Source organism: Giraffa tippelskirchi, chromosome 4 (assembly GCF_054371585.1).
Source record: "Giraffa tippelskirchi isolate mGirTip1 chromosome 4, T2T-mGirTip1v1.2.pri, whole genome shotgun sequence".
NCBI classification, from domain to species: Eukaryota; Metazoa; Chordata; class Mammalia; order Artiodactyla; family Giraffidae; genus Giraffa; species Giraffa tippelskirchi.
In genome coordinates this window covers 191,397,772-191,423,750 of record NC_137278.1, presented here as the reverse complement: position 1 = coordinate 191,423,750, position 25,979 = coordinate 191,397,772, and the positions used below count along the sequence as shown (strand labels likewise).

At 45.5% G+C, this 25,979-nt stretch overlaps 2 protein-coding genes across 4 annotated transcripts in view; one reads left to right on the top strand and one right to left on the bottom strand.

Moving 5' to 3' along the window:
* Nucleotides 1-677: 677 nt before the first annotated feature.
* On the bottom strand, nucleotides 678-25,965 carry HEBP1 (heme binding protein 1). Of its 2 annotated transcripts, none has more exons than XM_081589264.1 (4): nucleotides 25,782-25,965; nucleotides 16,051-16,189; nucleotides 13,252-13,432; nucleotides 678-1,318 (listed from the first exon to the last, which is right to left on the bottom strand). In XM_081589264.1, the coding sequence occupies exons 1-4, from the start codon at nucleotides 25,857-25,859 to the stop codon at nucleotides 1,141-1,143; spliced, it is 576 nt and encodes a 191-aa protein (XP_081445390.1). In that variant the 5' UTR covers nucleotides 25,860-25,965; the 3' UTR covers nucleotides 678-1,140. The 2 variants fall into 2 exon arrangements, with proteins under 2 accessions (XP_081445390.1, XP_081445391.1); XM_081589265.1 differs by lacking the exon at nucleotides 25,782-25,965 and adding an exon at nucleotides 20,172-20,438.
* FAM234B (family with sequence similarity 234 member B) overlaps nucleotides 6,364-25,979 on the top strand; it is a 105,631-nt gene continuing 86,015 nt past the window's right edge. Inside the window, exons 1-5 of one of the 2 annotated variants that reach the window (XM_081589251.1) lie at nucleotides 6,364-6,550; nucleotides 7,833-8,463; nucleotides 21,739-21,871; nucleotides 21,956-22,006; nucleotides 25,800-25,944. The gene's annotated coding sequence lies outside the window, so the exon portion shown is untranslated. Of the gene's footprint in view, nucleotides 6,551-7,003; nucleotides 7,057-7,832; nucleotides 8,464-21,738; nucleotides 21,872-21,955; nucleotides 22,007-25,799; nucleotides 25,945-25,979 lie in introns of those variants that run through there. The other variant, XM_081589252.1, reaches the window with a different exon arrangement.

The window sequence follows — 25,979 nt, the reverse complement described above, 5'->3', positions numbered from 1 at the left end:
TCTCATGTGCCTATTGGCCATCTGTATTTCTTCTTTGGAGAAATGTCTATAGGTCTTCCACACAGTTTTTGATTGAGTTGTTTGTTCTTTGTTGTTGAGTTGCATATAAGAATAGTAATGGCATGGGAAGAGGGTTTGTGATGGAATGCAGAGCATCCTTGTATGTGCAGCTCCACAGAGCCTGCAGCCTTAAGGCTGTGAACCCGAGCATTACATCTAGAGCACAGTTTGAATATTTGCTAATATCTCTACTGTCTACTGTTTTACAACTTAATCATACAACAATCTAAGTCTAAAATATTGGCCATATGTTCTACTCCAGGCCCTAGTAAGAAGAGGAGAGGGATGAGCAAGGTCTTCTCATCAACCTCTATTTTGGGAAATATGCAGACAAGAAAGTGGGTTGAAGCTGGGGAAAAAGATTGCTTTACTAGTCCATAGGTTGACAATCTTGGTCTCTGTTCTATTTTTCATTATTTAATCCAGAATGAAGATAAACAACCTATTAATATTTCCTTGGTTCCTGTCCCTATCTTTTCTTAATTCACTGTTTGACACCATCCCATTACCTGTGTCCTCACCACGGGGCAGGAGACTGCAAGTCCTCCCTTTGTCATCTGATAATGCTCCACTGTTTGGGGTTTTTGGGGATAGAAGAGAAAGTGACTATACAACACTTTGTTTAGTTTGAAGTTTAATTTGAAGGATTTGTTTCAGCGGTTTTGAGTCAAAGATCTTTATTTTTGGTTTCTTTTTAAAGAAAGCTCTTGTAAGAATTACATATGAAAGATCACGTATAAATCACACTTCTTCATGGATTAACAAAAATACAGTTTTCATGATTTTTAAAAATCTGTTTTTAGGGGATCCAGAGAGCTGGAAAAATGCTGCTGGGTTTTTCTGGCCTACCACTGAACCGTCTATAAGTCAATTAGAAGGACACATGTGTATCGTGGGCACATTATTTCCCACCAAGAGAAACAGAGCCTCAGCATCTGGACAGTGCTTATCTCAGGAAATTGGCAGTGACTGGCTCTGAAGGGAAGTTGGTTCTGCTGGAGCGGCACAGGGGCGCTGCTTCCTCCCAGGGGAGGTGGGCACAGATGCAGGCACCCGGGGAGCTTGGGTTCAGCCAATGACTCATTCACTGCTCTTTACCAGCCAGACCTCGTTGCGACGTCCGTAGGGCTTCATGGGAGGGTCATACCCGGTGCAGAAGTAGAAGTCCGTCTGGTACGTGGCTGTGCCCTCCAGGGCAGAGCGTAGCTGGGCAGCTTGGGCAGCGTAATCAGCTGCCTTGGCATAACCGCCAAACTGCCTGGGGATACAGAGCAAGTTGCAGGTTAAGAAAGGGCAGCCTCGGAGAGAGGGGATTTTTTCCCCAAAAAAGTCACTCATGGCTCTTATTTACAAAAGCAGGCTATAGTGGTAAGATTTAGCATCTGCCCCTTCCTACTGGGGTGGACTGAAGCTCAATGAGCCTCAGAGCATCCTGTGTAAAATTCGGGTGCATGCATGCTAAGTGACTTTAGTCATGTCCAATTCTCTGCAACCCCATGGACTGTAGCCCATCAGGCTCCCCTGTCCATGGGATTTCCCAGCAAGAATACTGGAGTGGTTGCTATTTCTTCCTCCAGGGGATCTTCCTGACCCAGGGACTGAACCTGAGTCTCTTATCTCTCATGTATTGGCAGGCATGTCCTTTACCACTAGAGCCACCTGAGAACCCAAAATTGGGGTATGTTTCCTTTTCCTTCCAATTGATTATGAACATTAACTACAATCATGGGTATAAAAAAACTAATGTGGAACCTGAAACACAGTACCATCAGCCCTCTGTATTGGTGGGTTCTGGGCCTGCAGACTCAATCAATGGCAGATTGAAAATATTTAGGGGAAAAAACAAACCTTCCAGAAAGTTTCAAAAAGCAGAACTTTGAATTTGCCACCTGCCATCAACTACTTGGTGGCTCAGTGGTAAAGAATCCCCCTGCAATGCAGGAGATTCAGGAGACAAGGGTTTGATCCCTGGGCAGGGAAGATCCCCTGGAGGAGAAGTGGCAATCCACTCCAGTATTCTTGCCTGGAGAATCCCACGGACAGAGGAGCCTGGTGGGCTACAGTCTGTCCATTGGTTCACAAAGAGTCAGACACGACTGAGTGACTGAGCACAATGACACACATCAACTATTTACATAGCATTTATAGTGATAGGTATTATAAGTAATCTAGAGATGAGTTAAAGTATACAGAAGGATGCATGTAGATTATATGCCATTTTATATAAGGGACTCAAACTTCCTTGGATTTTGGTAATGGCGGGGTTCCTGGAACCAGTACTGTACTAAAGGTGAGCTTCCCTTCCCTTCCTGAAATTTCCCCAAGAGATGGGAGGCCAACTTTTCCCAAGGCCAAGTCTTCATTGTTTTCTCTAGCTCCCTCTGCTGCCCGAGCTGCCTCTCTGTCTCCAGCTGGGGTGGGGGTGGGGAGAGAGGTGGAGGGGATGGGGGAGGACCAGGGTTGTTAGGGTGGAGATGGAGCACTGGTTTCTCCCACATCCCAGCTGGGACAAGTAGCAGCTTTGTTAAAATACAGAGCAGCCAAAGACAGGGACCCGAGGAAGCCCTGGGAGGGCTCCAAGGCAAGCTTGAAGCACGCTCCAAGAAATCACTTGTAATAAATCCCTGCATGCATGCATGCATGCTAAGTCGCTCAGGCATGTCTGACTCTTTGCGACCTCATGGACTGTAGCCCACCAGGCTCCTCTGTCCATAAGATTCTCCAGGCAAGAATACTGAAATGGGTTGCCATACTCTCCTCTAGGGGATCTTTCTGAACACCCATGTCTTTTATGTCTCTTGCATTGGCAGGTGGGTTCTTTACCACGAGCGCCATCTGGGAAGCCCAATAAATCCCTGTGTGTGTGTATTAGTTGCTGAGTCATGTCTGGCTCTTTGAGACTCCATGGACTGTAGCCTACCAGGCTTCTCTGTCTACAGAATTCTCCAGGCAAGTGTACTGAAGCGGGTTGCCATTTCCTACTCCAGGGGATCTTCCTGACCCAGGGATCGAACCTGGGTCTCCTGCATTGCGGGCAGATTCTTTGCCATCTGAGCTACCAGGGAAGATTCAATGAATCCCTTCTGTTCAAATCAGGAAAGCCTTCATTTTCTAGTAAGTAAAGAGAATGTTCCTAAATCAGGCATATCTCTTGATGGCAGGAGGTGGAGACACAGAAACAATAAAGCTCGTCTTTTAAAGACCATGACTCTCTCCTTACGTCATTGCCTCTGCTCCAAAAATTCATCCTGTGACCTCCCCTAAATATACCACTCTAAATCTGGGCTGCACTAAAACCTTTTATTAGCGTCAAGGACATCCCCATTTCTAATGAGCTTTATGACTCAAAGGTCTGAATCCACACCAAGCCAAGAATCGGCCAAATGCATTATTTTTGGTGGGGTTCTCTTGACTCATGCTTTGCTCTTTTATGAGTGGTTAGTCAGGCTTGCTAAGCATTCAACACGTACATCACAGGGCTACTGAGCTGCAAATACCCAGGATTTCATCTTGAAAGAGCTGGTTATTCCAGTGGCCTAACAGCTACAGAACAGAGGGCTGAGACCAATTTGGGAGACTTGACGGTTAGTTCTTCAAGTCTATGCAAGAAAGAGTGTAAGGCTGACGGAGAAAGGTGAGTTCTAGCTTCACTGAGGCTCCAGTGAGATAAAACTGGATGAGGAGACAGAGGGTGAACATTAAGGAGGTACTGGTTTGGCAATAAAAGCCCGTTAAGACGCTGGGCTTATTTTCAAAGAATGTCTATAGATTGAGGACCACCTGTCTGCAACCAATCAAATGCTGAATGGGGCGGGGGACAGGAATTTAGTGCCTCTGTGGCCCCCTCTCACATATTGATACTGAGCTGTTTTCTATGAAAATGGACAATGTTGGCTCTTTAAGCTACTGGTTTCTAGAAACATCCAAAGCAGTGGTTGGTCCTCAACCTTCTTCATTCATCAGCTGGAGGCAAAATGGCTAGTTGTGGGCTCACATCCTAGCTCTGCTACTGTCTGTGTAGCTCCTGGTCTTGGGCAAGTGCTGTAATGTCTCTAGCCTTCTGGTCCTTCATCTGCTCAGTAGGGATGAGGGTGTCAATCTCAGAAGACTGTTGTGAAGATGACAGACGAGAAGACCCTGCAAACGACTCAGCCTCATGCCCATCACAGAGGAAACTCACAGCAAACAGCAGGTATTGTTGTCATTGTACTTTATAGTCCACTCAGAAGTTGTTCAATTCCCTGACTCCCAAGATGAGGGACAGGACGGCAACTGAAAGTAAGATCCTGAACCCAGGGCCTAATAATGAAGACCTGGCTCAAATGACAATCTCATTCTCTCAGTGAGGCCTCCTCTCAAAATGCTTTTTATCGTCTAATAGCACTTCCCTTCCCCATTCTTCCCTTACCCTTCCTCCCTCTGTTTCTTCCTTCTTTCTTTCCTACCTTTTTCTTTATTCAGCACTTCTCACCTTCTAACATATTGAATACTATATAATTTATTCTAACATGCTATATAAACTATTCATTGTTTCTGGTCTGAGTTCCGTGGTAGGGAGACTCAGGCCCCACGAGGGCAGTGATCCTGGTCACTCTTTGTCTACCAGCATATTCTGACCTAACACATATATTAGACCCCTTGGCTAAATGAACAATTTTGCTATAAACAATCAAAGTTGCTGTCTTTAGGCTGATAGACCTAAAGATGAGGGCACTGAGTCAACTGGCCTCCATATTCACTAACTCATAGAATAAAATCTGAAGCACCTACTAAGGGCACAGTGGTGGGAATTCAAAGGAAGTGGACGGACTAGGGCCACGCTGAAGGTCATGCTAAGGACTCTGAGCCTGATCTTAGATACAAAGATGGACTCAGGAAGGGGTTTTAAAGTTAAGGGATTAGGGACTTCCCTGATGGTCCAGTGGTTAAGAATTGTGCTTCCACTGCAGGGGCATGGGTTCAATTCCTGGTCAGTGAATTAAGCTCCTGCATGCCACAACATGTGCCCCCCGCCCCCCCAAAAAGGTTAAGGGACTGCCATTATCAGACTGTAGTTTGAAGAGACCCCTCTGGAGGTGGTGGAGGGATAGGGAAGGGAGACATGGAGGCCAGGAACAGCCGAATGTGAGACAATGAAAGCCTGGACAAAGGCAAGTTTGTGAGGTGCGTTGGAGGGTAGGGAGGCCAGGGCGAGGGGTGGGGTGGGGAGAAGGGAGGATTCTCAAGGGCTTCCAGTTAAGTCTCTGAATGGAAACGGATGCTGCTAACCAGAAGATGGATTCTGAAGAGTCCCTTTGGAGAGGAGGGGTGGGTGGGTTCATCATCTGGTTTGGGACACATTAATATGAAGGTGTCTCTATGAATGAACCACATTCATGCAGTAGTCACTGTGCCCCTAAGCGTGTGGAGGGCATTGTGAAATCTCAGACTCTGGAAAGAAGTGGAGTCAGAGAAACAACTGGGGAAAGAGACAGGTCCAGTGACAGACACCTGGGCATCACCTGTGAGTGAGTGCTGGCTGTGGTCACGGCCAAGAGGCAGACGAGGCCAGGTGGTGAGCAAACAGGCGCGCTGTTCTCGGGAATCCTAGTCTCCAGGTGGTGGGAGATGGACGAGGACTCAGAAAAGGCCACTGAGAAGGAGCCGTCTGAGTCCAGGGAGACCCAGCAGAGTGATGTGGAGAACGTCATCATTCAGGGATTCTTCCATTCATTACCGGAATAAAAACCCTTGAATCTTGATATTTATTCCCAGGCCGACTGAGATGCTCATAATGAGGATGAAAATTTCCCTATTGCTTCATCAAGGAAACAGACAAAGCTGTGTGAGCTGCAGATAGATCCGTGTGTGTTCCCTGCTTCCAGTCTAACATCCTTCCCAAAACTCCATCGCAGAACCGCACAAATAAGCCAGGACACCAAACCCTTTCAGGCCCAGAGCCCTAAGATGTGAAGGAGGCCCAGCTCTGGCTGCCTCACTCCTCAGAGCTCAGCTTCCACACTGCACTTGGAAGATAACCATGTGGTGCCCCATTCTCCAAGTCCACGGGCATGTTTGTGTCTGTTGAGGAATGCTCATAAGCTCTTTGAGCTCCTCAAAAGAAATAAATGAGAAGTCTATATATTAGACGGTATACAAGTCTGTTAACAAGAGTCAAAGTCTCCATCTTCAAAGCTGCTCACCTCCAGGGCTGTCTTTTTTTATCTTACTCAACGTCAGAGTTCAGTATTCCTGAGAATTTGGTTGCCATAGGAACAGAGAAAAAAAACAAACGCCCTGGATTCCAGAAATACAAAAGGAACTGACTAAAAGGTCTGGAAGAGTTGGGGTGGAGGGGGATGATGAAGGCGGGCTAGCAGATGGAAGCTTTGGTCCAAAGTTCAAAAAATGATCAAGTGTTATCTTTTAGGGAGTGCAGCAAGGAAGACAAGAAATGGAACGACTCTGAGCCTGACCATTCGGTGTGGTCGAGAACTTTCACAGTCTACAGGTCAGCACAGATTTGTGGAGAGTCTGCTATGCAGGGAGCTCCTGTGCTAGGCAAGAGAAGCCTAAGACAAAGAGCTGATAATTCCATGTCAATGGGAAAGAAGCGTAACACCATATGGCATTCCATTCAATTGGACAGAAGCAGGCTTAACAAGTTGAGCATCACTGAGCAGGAAATACACGCTTGACAACAGAGAGCGGTAAAGATGATGAGGAAGTCTTTCTGCCCCGGCAAGGTCCAACTTAGTGGTCAGGACAGAAACACAAAAATTATGCAGGGCAGGAGAAAAGATTAGAATGGAGGTACATACAGAATGCTCTTGGGGCAAGGAACAGGGAATGATTGGTTCCTACTTAGAATGTAAAGGGGAGGAGGCTAAGGAGGATGTGACATCAAGCTGTTATCACTGGAGCATCTCTTGTGTTGCTGGCAATGAACATGACCAAAATTCCTGCCTCACAGAGCTGCCAATGAGCAGAGGCTGGGGAGGGACTGAGAGGCACTGGGTGAGTGAGTGAAGGTCTGGTCGTGGATGTTGTACGTGTGTGTTTAAGTGGGCTTTGGGAGGTGGGGATGGGATGCTCTGAGGCCAGGTGGAACCCTGGAGTGGGGCTGTGTTGTAGAGGACAGCATATGCCATGACAAGGCTCTTTACTCAGTAGGATTTACTGCCTGGTGGAACCTCTGGGAACCCAACCCAAAGCCTATCCCTCTCCCGTCTGGTTTTACTACTACCCAGGGCTTGGTCCCAACCTCGGGGTGTGCCTCAGGCAGAGGCAGGCGAGGCCCGCAACCAGAGTCAAACAGCGGGGGGCAGCAGTGCCATCGGTGGTCCTTAGCTTTAGGGCTGGAGGAGACAAAGCGACAAGTCAGAAGCGGCAGAAGAAGTGAAGAACTAGAAATGCTCAAGAGGCCTTGCAACAGTTCAGGCAAGAGATGATGAAGAATGTGGTCATGAGGATGGAGGAGAATGCACAGCCAGGGGAGACGAGGACTCGACCAGTAACTGATGTGGAAGATGGAGGAGTCAGGATGGATCTGTACGGGATGGGGAGGATGGAGGGGACCTCTAGGAAGGCAGAACACAGAACACAGTGGGAGGGAATCTGAGTTCCATTAGGGCATGTGGATTTGGGGACACCTGAGGGCTTCCTAGGTGGGACTAGTGGTAAAGAACCTGGCTGCCAATGCAGGAGAAGTAAGAGACACAGGTTCGAGCCCTGGGTGGGGAAGATCCCCTGGAGGAGAGCACGGCAACCCACTCCAGTATTCTTGTCTGCAGAATCAACAGACAGAGGAGCCTGGCGGGCTATAGTCCTTTGGGTCGAAAAGAGTCAGAAGCGACTGAAGCAATTGAGCACAGCACACATAGCAGAGGAGGTTTACTTGTGATATCTCCCAGGAAACTTGGGACAAAAGGCAGCAGCACCGGCCCTGTTGATTTGGGTTCATCCAGTGGAAATGGATGACTGAAGCCCCTTGTAAGCACCAGTTTGTAAAAGACCAGAGGGAGACAGCTGTTCATTCTTAATTCCTCAAAGACTGCTATTCATTTAAAAAGCATTTGCAATACATACTACTAATCAATGGACATCACAAGGTCACAAAACAGGAAGACTGAGTTAAGGATGCGCTGTATGTTTGAAGGGTTTCCTGGGTGGCACTAGTGGTATTGAACCCGCCTGCCCAATGCAGGAGCTGAAGGAGACGCAGGTTCGATCCCTCCCATGAGGAGGGCATGGCAATCCACTTGAGTATTCTTGCCTGGAGAATCCCATGGACAGAGGAGCCTGGCAGGCTATAGTTCACAGGGTCACAAAGAGTCTGACATGACTGAAGTGAGGTGGCACCCATGTGTATTTGAAACAGTACTTGTGCCTTCGGCTACGTCATTAACTGCCTTCCACAGAAAGGTACTTTTAAATGCACACTTGACTATGCAGTGACACCAAGTGGCAAGTGGAGGAATGATCAGACACTAAAAGTATCAAAGATAAAGTCAAAGTATTAGTTGCTCAGCTATGTCCGACTCTTTGCGACCCCATGGACTGTAGCCTGCCAGGTTCCTCTGTCCATGGAATTTTCCAGGCAAAAATACTGCAGTGGGGTGCCATTCCCTTCTTTAGGAGATCTTCCCGACCCAGGGACTGAAATCCAAGAAAGCCTATCAGAGATAATTAACAGGTTAAAAAAAATTCAAGCTATGCTAGGCACTCTCCTCTGTTTAGGAGAAGAGAGAAGTTCCTTTAAATTGCAGCAAAGGAAACCTACACAGACCTGGCTTGAAAAGTACCTTTTAAAGAGAGTCCCTTTTCCACCATAGTGTAGCAGGGTTCCTTGGCAAAATGGCTAATTTCAGCTCTAGAGCAAGAAACGTTAAGATGTGCTTAAAATATCTTTTCCTACCAATAACCAAGGAAGCCACTGGAGATTACCAGGGTCGTGTCAAAAGGACCAAGAAACCAACTTGAAGAGGCTCTCACTGGCCAAAGCTGGGACAATTTGAGCATCAATGAGAATAATAACTGCAAAGAATTGAAACACATCAGTTATGTTTGAATTCATATATTTATATTGATACTCAGAAAACAGAGATCAACACTATCTCCTCTTTGGAGGATGTTAAGAAAAGAAGTCATTATTCTGGAAACTGATAAAGAGAAGGCATCAAGCTAAAGAGAAGGTATCCGGCCTTCTCTCTATGACTCTGTCTTAGGGAAACCAAACACTAGGTGAGGGAAGGTTCTCTTTACCGAAGTATTCTGGCTAATAAGGGGCTTCCTGGTGGCTCAGTTGATAAGGAATCCGCTTGCAATGTGGGAGACTTGGGTTTGATCCCTGGGTCGCGAAGATCCCCTGCAGTAGGAAATGGCAACCCACTCCAGTATTACTGCCTGGGAAATCCCATGGACAGAGGAGCCTGGAGGGCTACAGTCCATGGGGTCACAAAGAGTCGGACACGACTGAGTGACTAACACTTTCACTTTTCTTTCACTATCAGGGCCTACCCTATATGTACTAGACAACGGTGAGAGTGAGCGCCTCCCTAAATTTTGCACAACGGGCACCCCGCTTCCCCACCTTACTCCCTGCTCTGTGAAAAGATAGTCTTGACATTCTCTAACTAGAGTTTGCTTTCTCTGCAGCCTCTGCAGTGAAGGCTGGAAAGTCTGAATGGGGACTGCAGTGGGAGTTGGGGGCTCCAGGTCCAGCTCTCCAGCTGCAGTGCACACACTGTCCTCTGGGAGGACCCAGTCTAAGACTGCCCAGAGCAGCCAAGCTTACCTTCTCAGCATTAGTGTTGAAAGCTGCACCCTCCTGAGTGGAGGTGGAGCATGGCAGATAAGAGTAACCAAGTTTGGAGACTCCAGGAGTGGACAAAAACTGTCCAGTGGGAGATTATTTATATATTTTTCATGAGTTTGTTATAGAGCAGAACCCTGGTGAAACTCCTGATCTCGTTTGTCCATGGTTTCATGCCTGTCACACAGGAGGATTTTAACAAATGGGAAGTCACTGATTATCCAGAAGAGACTTGATTTCTTAGGAGAGGCTGAGGCCTAAAGAATAAAATCGTGAAAACACTTGCATCTGTTGTTGTCCACAGTCAAGGGACCTGGACCCCAGGTGAGGCCCTGGAAACAGGACTAGAACAATAGGATGCATGTATGCCCTGCTAAAAGCCCACAGACCATGAATAACACTCCCTGCCCTTCTGGCATTCAAGGGGAATGTGGGGAATTCAAGGGGGGCTAGAGACATCTCTAGCCCTTTATGCTCCCCAGGTATTCATGACCCCAACCTACAGATTGACCTAGATATTCCGATTCTCCCAGAATTCTGCTGTGGCTAATGTAGGTGTCCAGCTTCAGCTGGGGTTGGGAGGATATTCTCTATATCCAAATCAATTTGGCAACAGACAAAGGCATTTACATGGGCTTCCCAGGTGGCACAGTGGTAAAGAATCTGCCTGCTGATACAGGAGACACAAGAGACATGGGTTTGATCCCTGGGTCAGGAAGATCCCCTGGAGAAGAAAATGGCAATCCACTCCAGTATTCTTGCCTGGGAAATTCCATCAACAGAGGAGCTTCGTGGGCTATAGTCCATGGGGTTATAAAGAGTCAGACACAACTGAGCAACTGAGCACACACACAGCACATAAAAGTGTTTACTTAGATACAATGCAAATGTTTGTGTGCGGTAGGCTAAAGAAATTCTGACAGAAACTGTTAGTACTCAGTATTTCTTACTTAATTCATCAATAATATGAGTTTAGAAAGAGAAGTTAAGAAACAATCCCATTTACAATTGCATCAAAAAGAACAAAATACCCAGGAATAAATTTCACCAAGGAAGTGAAAGATTTTTACAGCCAAAACTATAAAACATTAATGGAAAATCTGGAGAAGACAAAAATAAATGAAAAGATATTCCAGGCTCATAGACTAGAACTAATATTGTTCAAGTGTCCATACTACTCAAAGCAATCTACAGATTAAATGCAATCCCTATTAAAATTCCAATGGCATTTTTTTTTTACAGAAATTGAAAACATCTTAAAATTTGTATGGAACCACAGAAGACCCTGAATCTGGAGAAAGAAGAACAAAGCTGAAGGCATAACATTTCCTGCTTTCAAGCTATATTACAAAGCTATCATAATCAAAACAGTATGATATTGACATAAAAACAGATGCACAGATCAATGGACCAGAATAGAACGTCCCAAAATAAACCCATGCATATATGGTCAACTAATTTTTAACAAAAGAGCTGAGAATGTACAACAGGGAAAGGACAGTCTCTTCAATAAATGGTGTTGGGAAAACTGGGCAGTCAAATACAAAATAGTAAAAATGGACCACTATCTTTTTTTTAAAACTTTTGCCCACACTGTGTGGCATGTGGAATCTTAGTTCCCCCACCAGGGATCAAACCCATGTTCCCTTCAATGGAAGCATTGAGACTTAACCAATGGACTGCCAGGCAAGTCCCTGGACCACTATTTTACACCATACACAAAAATCAACTCAAAGTGGATAAAAGACTTGAACATAAGACCTGAAACTGTAAAATTCCTAGAAGAAACCATAGAGGGTAGCCTCCTTGTCACCGGTCTTGGCAATGATTTTTTTTTTTTTTGTATTTGACACCAAAAACATAGGCAACAAAAGCAAAACTAAACAAGTGAGTCTACATCAAAATAAAAAGCTTCTGCACAGCAAAGGAAAAAGTAAACTGTTAAATGGGAGAAACTATTTGCAAATCATATATATGTAATGGGTTAACATCCAATATATGTTAAAAACTCCTGTAACTTGAGACTAAAAAACTCCAAACATTCTAATTAAAAAAATGGGCAGAGGATCTGAATAGAAATTTTTCCAAAGAAGACATACAAATGGGCAAAAGGCATATAGTCAGGTCTTCAACATCACTAGTCAGCAGGGAAATGCAAATCAGAGCCACAGTGAAATGTCACTTCAAACTTGTTAGAATGGTTACTATGAAAAAGACAAGAAGCAACAAGTGTGGAGAAAAGGGAATCCTTGTGTAAAGCTGGTGGGAATGTAAATTGGTGCAGCCATTATGGAAAACAGTATGGAAGTTCCTCAAAAAAATTAAAAATAGAATCACACGGTCCAGCAATTCCACTTCTGGGTATATATCTAAAGGAAATGAAACCACTAAGTTGAAGAGATAGTGGCACCCTATGTTCACAGGAGCATCAATTTACCAATAACCGAGATGTAGAAATAACCTAAGAGTCCACAGAGAGATGAATGGATAAAGAAGACGTGGTATATATGTACAATAAAATATTATTCAGCCATAAAGAGAAGGAAATCTTGCCATTTCTGATGACATTGATTAACATTTGAAGGCATCATGTTAAATGAAATAGGACAGACAGAGATAGGGGAATACTGTATTATCTCACTTATATGTGGAATTAAAAAAAAAAAATCTGAACTCACAGATACACAGAACAGACTGGTGGTTGCCATAGGGTGGGGAGGTGAGGGGGTGGGAGATATGGGTAAAGGTGGTCAAAAGGTAGAAACAGCCTGCTATAAGATAAATTAGTTCTGGGGATGTAAGGTACAGCAAAGTGACTACAGTTAACAACACTGTATGTTGCACTACCGGAGAAGGCAATGGCACCCCACTCCAGTACTCTTGCCTGGAAAATCCCATGGATGGAGGAGCCTGGTAGGCTACAGTCCATGGGGTCGCTAAGAGTCGGACACGACTGAGCAACTTCACTTTCACTTTTCCCTTTCATGCACTGGAGAAGGAAATGGCAACCCACTCCAGTATTCTTGCCTGGATCCCAGGGACAGTGGAGCCTGGTGGGCTGCCTTCTACGGGGTTGCACAGAGTTGGACACAACTGAAGTGACTTAGCAGCAGCAGCAGCAGCATGTTGCACTACATATTTGAAAGTTACTAAGAGAGTGGATCTTAAAATTTCTTATCTCAGGAAAACGATTTGGAACTTTGTCAAATGAAAGATGCTAACTTCCACCGGTAATCATTTCATAAATATGTAATCAAAGCATTATGTTGCACACTTCAATTACAGCTCAAAACTGGAAAAAAAAATAATTTAAATGCAAATGCTCACAGCAGATGATTCAAGAAGTGATTACGGAAATCAAGCGCTACCCTTGGATGCCCAAAGAATTGTCTCCTTACGTGGAATAGACAGTGATGCCTTCCCTGTCTTCGATCTTAATGCTGTCATCGCTGGGAGCTGGCGGGTCGCTTTGAAACTTGTTTGGAATCCTGAACCAGACTTTTAATTTCTTCTGTAGGTCCCCATCATCACTGGGGAACACAGCAAAGGAAATAGGAACTGTCATCCCCATTCCGAGTCCTGAAAACACAAAACCCCACAGAGAGACGTGGGTGTTAGAGACAGAACCTGCTCAGGCCCACAGACCATCTGCTGGTCTCATTCTTCTTTCAAGACAATATCTGTTGTTTTTAAAATTTATAATAGGCATTTCATGTATTAACATGTATCACCACACACACATATAAAGCACCTCTTAATAGTACATACTAGAGTTAGGAAGGTAGAGATTCAAACTTGTCTGTAAAAAATTATTTAGCAATATATATCAAGACTATAAATATATCAGTATCTAATTACTTCCCAGGTGGTGCAGTGGTAAAGAATCCACCTGCCAGTGCAGGAGACGGATGTTTGACCCCTGGGTCGGGAAGATATCCTGGAGAAGGTACCCAGAGAAGATACCCCGGCAGCCCAATCCAATATTCTTGCCTGGGAAATCCCATGGACAGAGGATCCTGGTGGGCTACAGTCCATGGGGTCGCAAAAGAGTCAGACACAACTTAGTGACTAAACAACAGAGTACTTCCTGTCTAATTGCTGATTTTACTTATTTTTAAATTTTATTTAATTTTTCATTTTTGGTTGTGGTGGGTCTTCATTGCTGTGCATGGGCTTTCTCTAGCTGCAGAGAGTGGGGGCTACTCTCTAGTGGCAATGCTTGGGCTTCTCATTGCAGTGGCTTCTCTTGTTGCGGAGCATGGGCTCTGGGCACATGAGCTACAGTAGCTGTGGTGCACGGGCTTAGTTGCCCCACGGCACCCCACTTGCCTGCTTTGGCAAGTGGATTCTTAACCACTATACTGCTAGAGAAGTCATAATTGTTGATTTTAATGGAATAATCTAAAATATGAAAAAGGCTGTTTAGGGAATAGGATTTTCCTTGCAGCAGAATTTATAATTGTGCAAAATTGGGATTTATATAAATGTTCAAAAGAGGAATATGTCTAAGTAAATTATAGGCACATGATGCAATATGATTTAGCTATGAATAATCATGCTTAGGACTAGTTAGCTACAATGGAAAATAATTATGAAATAAGGAACAGAAACAGAATATATTGCACAAACACTATGATTACATACTACGTGTGCGAGTCGCTCAGTCATGCATGACTCTTTGCAACCCCATGAACTGTAGCCCATCAGACTCCTCTGTCTATGGAATTCTCCAGATAAGCATTCTCGAGTGGGTTGCTATTTCCTACTCCAGGGGATCTTCCTGACCCAGGGATTGAACCTGGGTCTCCTGCATTGTGGGCAGATTCTTGACCATCTGAGCCACCAGGGAAGATGCTATTATGATTACATTTTAAAAACCTATTAAAAAGCCCTAAAAATATATTCAAAGATGACAATGATTACATTAGAAAAGATGGACTGGGGTGCTGTTTTGTTATTTTCAAAAATGTTTGATGAGTTTATAATTTTTACACATATTTTCTTCTGAAGAAAATTTATGACAGTGCTAAGAAGGAAAAGACTTCTTTGTGACCTCCTACGGGTTGACTTATGTCCAAAGCCTGATTTCTTTGGTTCTAGCAAATATTACTAAGCTTGATACAAGTTTCTTTCTCATTTATCAACTTGTGATATATCCTAAATATTAAATACATTTTTTTTTTCATCTTGTATTCTGAACCATTTTGGGTTTGTACTGATTCTAAAGTGTAGGCCAAGTTAGAGAGCTTAAGAGTTAAGTGAAAGTCGCTCAGTCGTGTCCGACTCTTTGTGACCCCATGGACTATATAGTCCATGGAATTCTCCAGGCAAGAATACTGGAGTGGGTAGCCTTTTCCTTCTCCAGGGGATCTTCCCAACCCAGGGATCGAACCTAGGTCTCCCACATTGCGGGTGGATTCTTTACCAGCTGAGCCACCAGGGAAGCCCTGAAGTGTTAAAGTCCTATTTAAATATGGTTTACATGCAAACAGGTACACTGAAACTTCAGGCCTCTTATTTTATCATAAAAACAGGGAGGCAGCCAGCATGGACTACCAAGTCGTATTATTATTATTAGACCACGCCACGTGGCTTGCAGGATCTTAGTTCCCTGACCAGGGATCAAATGTTGGACCCCAGCAGTTGAGGGCATTGAGTACTCACCACTGGACCACCAGGGAATCCCCATGGACTGTCAAGTGTTTAAGAAGGGGACTAAGAATTCTCAGGCTCTTTATTTGCCAGAACAGAGCTGGGGACCAGCCACACTCATCACTCACTGATCTTCAGAACCCCATAGAATCTGAGCTACTAGGGGGCTGACTCTCGAGATTTTTGGCCTGGGGGCAGAGGTCTCAAGTCAGCGGTCGGCTTTGTTCTGTGGCCTGGCTTACCATGGACACAGCTTACCCAGTCCACCAATCCAAACACAAGCACTGTAAGGTTAAAAAATAATAAATGAACAAAAAAGCAAAGCACGTGTCTTCATACCGGGGAGAGAAGCAGGAACTCAGTGCTACTGAGCAGGCATGATGTCTTCCCAGAGCCTCCCTGCCCACACAGTACAGCAAGATCACGTGACACCGAAACAGGTAGTGACAGGCGTCTTGGGGTCCCTTCCTGTGTTTCTCATCGATGACGTGAGACTGTGCAGCACTGGCCCTGGTGACCAGAGCCCATCCTTCAGGGACACTCACCCTTATCATTGGAGCCTCCCACATACTTCATGACTTTCGGCATTGCCTCCCTCAGAGCCTCATCCACAGGCTTATCTGTCACTTCCACCGTGGCAAACTTCCCGCCTTCACAGGCCCTCTCCTCGTAGGAGACATCTCCCTGGAGGCAGAGAAGACACAGCACTGAAGAGGTGTAAGATAGCAACCTGTGATGACTCTGAAAGTGTTAGTCGCTCAGTCGTGTCTGACTCTTTGTGACCCAGTGGACTGTAGCCCCTGTCCAGGGAATTCTCCAGACAAGAAAACTGGTGTTGGTAGCCATTCCTTTCTCCAGGGGATCTTACTGACTCAGAAATTGATCCTAGGTCTCCCACCATCTGAGCCACCAGGGAAGCCCCTAGAAGCAGTAAAAGTCCAGTTACAAGAGGCACAAACTGCTAAGGAACTTTCCATAATGAGCCTATCTCTGGTGACAGTGGAAGAGACAGGCCGGAGTATGAAGGAGCATAACAAATAGACTCAGAGTTCTTACAGACCTAGAGACAGCAGAGAGGGGCGTGCTGCCAAGAAGGAAGGATTTGGGAGGAAGTGACAGGGCAGCTGATTTCTCAAGGGCACGGGGGTGTCGCTTAATGAGACGGGCTGGGAAGAGGAGTCACGTCGGCAAGTACAGTGTGAACCGGAACTACTCCCCTTCTTCTCGAATTACAGCCCTGCTACTAGATTGAGGCTAGTCATGGGGCCTCAGAGTTTTGTGGGATTGGTGTTGTATTGGTTTGTTTCATCCTTTGCCATATTGTAAAGCAGTGCCTTCAAACTTAAAAAAAAAATCACAATCTATAACAAGAAATATTTTTACATCATGCCTTATCAAGAACACGAAAAAACTTCATATAATCAATATTCTCAGAGAAACAATAGAAGATATTACATCCCAAACCACCCAGAACAGCCTCAGAATGCTGTAAAAACAGAATGGTCTGAGATCAAAGAGCTCTGGGAAATTAAAAATATAACAGAGGAGAAAAAATTCGGTAGAAAGGTTGGAAGATAAAATTGAAGGAAATATTCTAGAAAGTCAAGTGAAAAAAAAAAAGAAAAGAAAGTCAAGTAAAAAGGCAAAGATATAGAAAACAGAAAAGGAAAAGGATCAAGCCAAGAGATCCAACATCTGAATAATAAGAGATCTAGGAACAGAGAGGACTTCCCAGGTGGCTCAGGGGTAAAGAATCTGCCGACCAATGCAGGAGACCCAGGAGACCGGGGTTTGATCTCTGGGTTGGGAAGATCCCTGGAGGAGGAAATAGCAACCCACTTCAGCCTTCTTGCCGGGATAATTCCATGAACAGAGGAGCCTGGCATGCTACAGTCCGTGAGGTACCAAATAGTTGGACGTGACTTTGCGACTGAGCATGCATGCACGCAGGAAAAGAGAAAACAAAATGGCAAAGGAGGAAACAAATACAATGACAATCCCACAAAACTCTGAGGCCCCAAGATTAGCCTCAGTCTAGTAGCAGGACTGCCTTTCAAGAAGAATCAGCGTAGTTCTGTTCACACTGTACTCCCAGTCATGACTCCTCTTCCCAGCCCGTCTCACTAAGCACATTCCCTGAGAAATCAGCCGCACTGTCACTTCCCCTTCAGACCTTCCTCCTTGGCAGTGATCTCCTCCTGCATTGAGTCTCTGTCCTAAAGTCATTACCTTTACCCTACAGACTCACACAGCTCTCCTCCAGCCCTCTTCCTCCTCCTTGCCCTTTGATGTCTCATTATGATATTGGGCTTCCCTGGTGGCTCAACTGGTAAACAACGTGCCTGCCAATGCAGGAGACCTAAGACATCGGTTCAACCCCTGGGTTGGGAAGATCCCCTGGAGAAGGAAATGACAACCCACTCCAGTATTCTTGCCTGCAGAATCCCATGGACAGAAGAGCCTGGCGGGCTACAGTCCATGCAGATGCAAAGAATCAGACATGACCGAGCACACACACACACAAACATGATATAATTTTGCATTTCCGAACATACAGTAAAGCAGTGCTTTCAAACTTAAAAAAACCTCAATCCAGAACAAGAAATACATTTTTACATCATGCCCTATCATGGACATACATGTCTGAAGCAAAGTTTCACAAAATAATACTTTACCCTTATGGATTGGATGCATGATGATCCATGCGTTTTCTTTTTTTAATTGGAGTATAGTCAATTTACAATGTTGTGTTAGTTTCAAGTGTACACTTTTTCAAATTCTTTTCCCTTGTAAATTATTACAAAATATTGAGTATGGTTCCCCGTGCTATACACTAGATCCTTGTCGGTCATCTCTTTAATACATATAGTAATGTTTCTATGTTAATCCCAGACTCCTAATTTATCTCTCCCAGCTTTTCCCTTTGGATGAAACACAAGCTGGAATCAAGATTGCTAGGAGAAATATCAATAACCTCAGATATGCAGATGACACCACACTTATGGCAGAAAGTGAAGAAGAACTAAAGAGCCTCTGATGAAAGTGAAAGAAGAGAGTGAAAAAGCTGGCTTATACGGTCCCATCACTTCAAGGCAAATAGATGGCGGAACAATGGAAACAGTGTCAGATTTTATTTTCTTGGGCTCCAAAATCACTGCAGATGGTGACTGTAGCCATGAAATTAAAAAATATTTGCCCCTTGGAAGAAAAGCTATGACCAACCTAGAAAGCATATTAAAAAGCAGAGACATTACTTTGCTGACAAAGGTCAGCCTAGTCAAAACTATGGCTTTTCCAGTAGTCATGTATGGATGTGAGAGTTGGACTATAAAGAAAGCTGAGCACCAAAGAATTGATGTTTTTGAACTATGGTGTTGAAGAAGACTCTTGAGAGTCCCCTGGACTGCAAGGAGATCAAATCAGTCCATCCTAAAGGAAATCAGTCCTGAATATTCATTGGAAGGACTGATGCTGAAACTCCAATACTTTGGCCACCTAACGCAAAGAACTGACTCCTTGGAAAAGACCCTGGGAAAGATTGAAGGTAGGAGGAGAAGGGGACGATAGAGGATGAGATGGTTGGATGGCATCACCAACTCGATGGACATGAGTTTGAGCAAGTTCTAAGAGTTGGTGATGGACAGGGAAGCCTGGTGTGCTGCAGTCCATGGGGTCGCAAAGAGTCAGACATGACTTAGCAACTGAACAACATGAACATACAGCTGCTAAGTGTTTGAAACTAGGAACCAGAATTTAAAGCCTCAGACTCTGGTCTAGGGGCTTCCCTGATAGCTCAGTTGGTATAGAATCTGCCTGCAATGCAGTCTGCCTGCCCAGACGATTCCTGGGTTGGGAAGACCCACTGGGGAAGGGAAAGGCTACCCACTCCAGTATTCTGGCCTGGAGAATTCCATGGATTGTATAGTCCGTGGGGTCGCAAAGAGTCAGACATGACTGAGCGACTTTCACTCAGTGGTCTAACACTTGTCACAAGGCTGTATGCTCCATGAGGGATGAACTGAGTGTTTTTCAGCCTCTCTCTTTAGGTACAGAGCTAGGTATTTCTGACAGACATTTGTAGGTCTGTGTCAAACTCAGATCAAGGGCATCAAAAGTCATTCAGTGCAGTTCCTTCTCTTGCAAATGGAGAAACCAATGACCAGCTCTCTCCAGTAAGAGCTGGAAGGGTGCTTACAAATCCATCAGTTCATTTGCCTCTTATTACAAGCAAGCAGTCCACTGTACAGTTGGACAAACAGGTCCGGAGCTCAGCCAGGGCCTGGCTCAGTTGGGACGCATCAGCAGAGGGGTAACCAAAGCTGTGAATGAGGTTGTGTTGCCCAGGGAACGTATACTTGTGCTGCTAGGTGCTCAGTCGTTGTATGCAACCCCAAGGACTGCAGCCCGCCAGGCTCCTCTGTCCATGGGATTCTCCAGTTGCCACGTGCTCCTCTACATCTTCCTGACCCAGAGATCGAACCCAAGTCTCCTGAGTCTCCTGCATTGCAGGCGGATTCTTTGCCACCTGCACCACCTGGGAAGCCCCAGGGAGTGTATACAGAGCATTCTACATAAATTAATCATGTTCATGAATCCCCCACCTAAAAGCTGTCATTCACCAAGCTTTTTCCTATGATGGCTCAGGCACCACCGAGTGTCTACCTACCTCGCCAGCCATGCTAGAGCACCTCCTCACTGGCCTTCTATTTTTGTCAATGTCTTGGTCATCCCTGCAGAGCCTCTGTACCTGCCTCTCCCTCTGCCTGGGGGATTCCCTTCCTTTTTCTGCGTGATGAACTCCTACTCATCCAACAGGTCTCAACCCAAAAGTCACTTCCTCAGAGAGGATCCCAGTTTAAAACAGGTGCCCCATGATATTTTGCCTTTTTATACTGTTCTTGGAGTTCTCATGGCAAGAATACTGGAGTGGTTCACCTTTTACACCTCCACTGGACCGTGTTTTGTCAGAATTCTTCATTATGACCTGTCCATCTTGGGTGACCCTGCACAGCATGGCTCATAGCTTCACTGAGTTATGCAAGCTCCTTCGCCATGACAAGGCTCTGATCCCTGAAGGGGATCTGACTCATTGGAAAAGACCCTGATGTTGGGAAAGATTGAAGGCAAAAGCAGAAGGCGGCGACAGAGGATGAGATGGTTAGATAGCATCACTGACTCAATGGACGTGAATTTGAGCAAACTCTGGGAGATGGTGAAGGACAGGGAAGCCTGGCCTGCTGCAGTCCGTGGGGTCACAAAGAGTCCAACATGACTTAGCAACTGAACAACACTGGAATATAATTACAATGGAAATTGTAATGGAATAATAATGTGTTTAATCTCTACCGGCAACCGTAAGCCCCATGGGGTCAGGGACTGTCTGCACTGTTTACCACTGTTATCTCTCAGCATTGAGGACCATGTTTTTCATATATATAGCAGGGTCTCTATAAGGATTTGTGGAAAAGGAGGCTGTGGGGGTGAAGCCTGGCATTACTCTAACGACAAGGAATTTGGCAACCATAGATGGCTGGAGAGATGAGCGCCTAGCCTAACTACATGTGTCTTGGAGGAAGGCTGCATCACACTGTCTGAAGGAGGTTCTCCAACAGGTACCCCCTGTTTTCACAGCATCTATGCCTGCAACTTCTCATCTGAACTGCTGGATCACTATGAAAACTCAGGTTTAAGAGATGGTTATTATCCCTACTCTGGTTCTCCAGGGAGCTGAATTTAAATCGGTTCTCTCTATTTCTGCAGAAAATAAAGCACCTAAGTTAACACTGTTAGCACATTTGATTCTTCAAATTTAACACCTCGAATGCATTTCCTTGCTACATGGAACAAAATAATGACCCTTCCTGGCCCCACATTCAGCTAGCTCATGCTCCCAGTTACTAGATGAGGATTTCGGCCAGTGGCCACAAACACCAGTTTTCAACATTCAGTGGGAACTGTAGCCAAGTCCCAGACAGAGATGTTGCAAGATTGCCTCTTGCTATGAGATCTGCAAGGTCCTCTGCAAGGCTGGTTTTTCCCCTTGCCACCTGATGTGGTGGGTATACACACTGATTTTGGAAGACAGCTTTCTTATTATAAGGGAATAACAATAACAATAATGATGATCAAGCTGAGTACTTTCTATATGTCCCATATTATTTTAAACATTTTATGTGGATCCATTCATTCAACCCTCCAACAACCCAGCGAAGTGTTCTCATCTTCATTTTCAGATAAAGCTGGAGCACATGAGGTTAAGCAACGTGCCCAAGATACAGTGGCAAGAAGTGGAGCCAGGATTTCAAGCCAGGCAGTGGGGTCCTAAACAATGTGCACAGGCTGGAAACAAATCCCATAAAGATGTCGGTTAGTAATATCAGTTCTGCACTGAGCACCCACAAGTCCCGCCCAACCCCACACAGAGAGCTGTATGTCCTTCTCTCCCTCCAGGCAAGGCAGAAGGCACCTGATAAGGTCTGCAGCAGCCTGGGCCTCCGGCAGGTACCTGGAATCAGCCCTGAACATCTGGTTGAATCTAACCTCAAGCTACATGGCACATACCGTGTATTCCATCCATTGACCCAGGACAGTGGACAACAGATTCTGACTTGAGACTCTTTCCAAGGAGAGATCATTTCAGAAAAAGATTCTCTTCACAATAATAACACCCTGAAAGTGTATATATTTTTTTAAAAGGGTTATAAGAGTCTTTGAATGTTTAACTGTCACACAAGGCACTGTCATTCTCATCTTACAGTTGAGGAATTTCAGGGTTCAGAGAGGTTGAGAGGTTAAGCAAAGTGAAGTGAAAAGTTGCTCAGCTGTGTCTGACTCTTTGCAACCCCACTGACTATACAGTCCATGGAATTCTCCAGGCCAGAATACTGGAGTGGGTAGCCTCTCCCATCTCCAGGGTATCTTCCCAACCCAGGGATCAAACCCAGGTCTCCCGCATTGCAAACAGATTCTTTACCAGCTGAGCCTGAGAGGTTAAGTAACTTACCCCAAATTACCTGTAAGAAAGGGAAAGTTAACAATCAAGTGCTAGGTATTCTGTTGCACAATTTATAATTGGTTCTCATTTAAATTTCAATACACTCTTATAAGATGTGAATTATTTTTCCCCCCTCATCAGCATCAGAGAGGTTAAGCTACCCAGGACCACGAAGCTAGTGAGAGTGGAGTTGAGCTGAGTTCTGACCTAACATTATCACTACACTTGTAGGGTGTTTTAGTTTATAAATCACTTTCATGTTTCTCAAAAAAATGTAAAATTTCTATCAACTCTGAGAGTGGATGGAGGAGATATTTTGATACCCCTTCTAAAGCTGCAGGAACTGAGGTTCATTTGGGTTAAATGATTTGCTTTCACTTGGTAATAATACCCCGTATGGCCCCATATTCTTTTTTTTTGTATTTAAACTTTTTATTTTCTATTTGGGTAAAGCTGATTAACAACATGTGATAGTTTCAAGGGGAAGGGACTCAGCCATACATATACACATATCCATTCTCCCCAAATTCCCCTCCAGGCGGCCACATAACATTGAGCAGAGGTCCATGTGCTATACAGTAGGTCCTCGTTGGTTATGCATTTTAAATATGGCAGTCTGCACGTATCCATCCAGGACTCTCTAACTATTCCTCCTCCTCATCCTTCTCGCAGGCAACCATAAGTTCATTCTCTAAGTCTGTGAGTCTCTTTCTGTTTTGTAACATTTCCTTTTAGATTCCACATATAAGGGATGTCATATGACATTTCTCCTTCTCTGTCTGAGTTACTTCACTCAGTATGGTAATCTCTAGGTCCACCCATGTTGCTGCAAATTGGCCCCATATTCTTACCAAATGTTGAGGAAAGATGCTTATCAGGGAGGTGCATTTACGTCTGGAGACAACAAATCAGTGGCAAGTGACTCTGTACTGGTAAGCGGCTAATAAGGAAAAAGACTTCTGAACAGAGGCACCTTGACTCAAGGAATTGATTTCACAGATACTAAAAGAGCTGAAAGGGGCTCCCCAGGTGGTGCTAGTGGTGAAGAAAACCAGCCTGCCAATGCAGGACATGTAAGAGATGCAGGTTCGAGCCCTGGATAGGGAAGATCCTCTGAAGGAGGGCATGGCAACCCACTCCAGTATTCTTGTCTGGAGAATCCGAAGGACAGAAGAGCCTGGTGGGCTACAGTCCACAGGGTTGCAAAGAGTTGGACACGACTGAACAACTTAGCAAAAGAGCTGAGAAGCCCACCAGAGAAGAGTGAAGCAACCCAGAGGTTTGCAAGAGCCCTACAAGGCTGTGGAGGGAGGGTGATCTGTTACCTGAGCTCAGAGACCTGGGTCATGTGGTGAAAACTAGAACCATGATAACCTGGCCAGCAAGAGTTGGAGCCCCAGAGAATCTCCTGGTTCCAGAGACCTCATAGGGTGGAGAAGGAGACGAGAAATACACTGGTCTCTCCCTGCTTTCCATCCTCCTGTCTCCTTCTAGTGCTTTCTCCCGGGAGACCAAACCCTCAGCCTGCAATGCAAATAATTCTGTACCCCAAAGACAAAGTGAGCCCAATTCTATTACAGAAAAGAAAGTTGTCTGCGAGGTTTAAGTAGCAGGCGGATTCTTCAGTGTCAAGGCCAACAAGGACCCTGGAGGTCACTGGGCTGAGTCCACAGATGGGTGTGCACACGGGTGACATCCCATCATAGACACCTCTTCCTGCCCACCTGATCTGCAGTGTTTACAAACATTTGTAACAGTTAAAACTGACACAGTTGCCCTACTCCAACTACAGCCTCAGCCTAACACTCTCTAGTCCTTCCTCCCCTTCCCTGCCTTTTTTTTTTATTTGATCACAGTACTGATCACCACCCGGTACATGAAATATTTGACATTTAATTGTTCATTAATCACTAAAACAGAAGCTCCACGAGGACAGGGATTTTTTCCAGTTTTGTTCACTATTTTGGCCCGCTGCCTAAAAGAGTACCTGACCTTCACTCGGCACTTAACAAACAGTTATTTGTTGAATGAATAATTTTATATCTAGAGATTTCACACACAAGAGTCTGGATTGCTGGTTTTCCTTAAAAACCTGGCAACCCTGGTTCACATCGATGCATGACGTGCGTGCTCACTCAGTCGTGTCCGACTCTCCAGCCCCATGGATTGTAGCCCACGAGGCTCTTCTGTCCATGGGATTCTCTCCAGGCAAGAATACTGGAGTGGGTTGCCATTTCCTCCTCCAGGGAATCTTCCCGACCCAGGGATCGAACCCACGTCTCCTGCATCTCCTGCACTGGCAGGTGGATTCTTTACCACTGCGTGACAACTGCCTGGAATCAGTCTCTGTAGATGGGACTTGAGTTCTCACTCCAGTTAGCCTCAGCTTGCCTCAGTCTGTCACCTGTTTTCATCACCTGGCTGCTTGTAGGCATCTGAAAAGGTCACCTTTGATAATCTAAACTGCTCATTTTATGTAAGAGTAAGGAGACAGATAAAGACAAAGGCACAGGCCTCTGGCTATTAGCTGCTTAAACAGTCCAGATTCTAGTTGAGGGTTTTGTGTGATGATCGTTGTAATGGGTACCTGGCCTTGGCTGCCCAGACAACAGGGTATTTTAACAAAAGAAGCCCTGGGGGGGCTGAGTATCCAGCCAGGAGGAGCACAAAGTACCTGTCTGCAAGGAGCTTATCACCCAGTGGTAGATTCCTTGTTTTCAGGGAGCAGTCCAATCTGCCTGGGTGAGCACTGATGTCAATTTGGGGGAAAACTGCGATGATGCCTCACTCATCCTGTATTCTAGGCGCCCAGTTCTGGGAGTTCCATTGACCAACAAGCCATTTCACAGCTCTGAGCCTTTGCACAGGCTCTTCTCTTTTCTGAGCATTCCCGCATATCCCCGAGGCCCAGCTGAAGGCACTTCCTCTGCGAAGGCCTCACCGTCACCCACTGGCAGAACTGGACTGCTCCTCGCCAGGTGCTCCTGGCCTTCCCCAGTCACCTCCACGCGGCGCGGATCTTGTTCTTTTAAACTCCGCTCTCCACCGAGGACGGTTTGGGAGATTCTTAAGGATAAGCACTTTTCAGTCCTTCCTGCAACCGAAGACCTCGCAGCACACAAACATTCAGAATGTTTGTAATGTTTAAATGGACAAGTGCATTCAACAGGCACAGCCCTTCTTGTTAAGCTGGGATTCTCCCCTCAAACCCATCCTGTCTCTCTGTCCCCCCTCCTCCCAGCAGAGCCCCCTTTCCGGTCCTCAGCAGCCCTGTGGGCCTACCTTGTCCCCTTTGCTCAGAACCTGCCAAGGCCAAGTCTCCACGCTCCCGAACAGCGAGTTCTTGATCATGCCCAACATGGTGTCGCCGCGGTGCTCAAGACGCGAGAGGAAACGCGGGGTAACTGAGAAGGGCTGGCGCAGCGGGAGCGACCAGGGCTCCCAGGCGAGTGCGGGAGAGTGGGGCGCAGAGGATGGGCG

What these genes read in the sequence shown, in the direction of transcription:
- HEBP1 (XM_081589264.1), bottom strand. Translation starts at nt 25,859, where the DNA reads ATGTTGGGCATGATCAAGAACTCGCTGTTCGGGAGCGTGGAGACTTGG. An exon ending in GGGAGGCTCCAATGATAAGG is followed by an intron (nt 13,433 to 16,050) that starts GTGAGTGTCCCT and finishes TTGTGTTTTCAG; the next exon opens with GACTCGGAATGGGGATGACA. An exon ending in GGCATCACTGTCTATTCCAC is followed by an intron (nt 1,319 to 13,251) that starts GTAAGGAGACAA and finishes CTGTATCCCCAG; the next exon opens with GCAGTTTGGCGGTTATGCCA.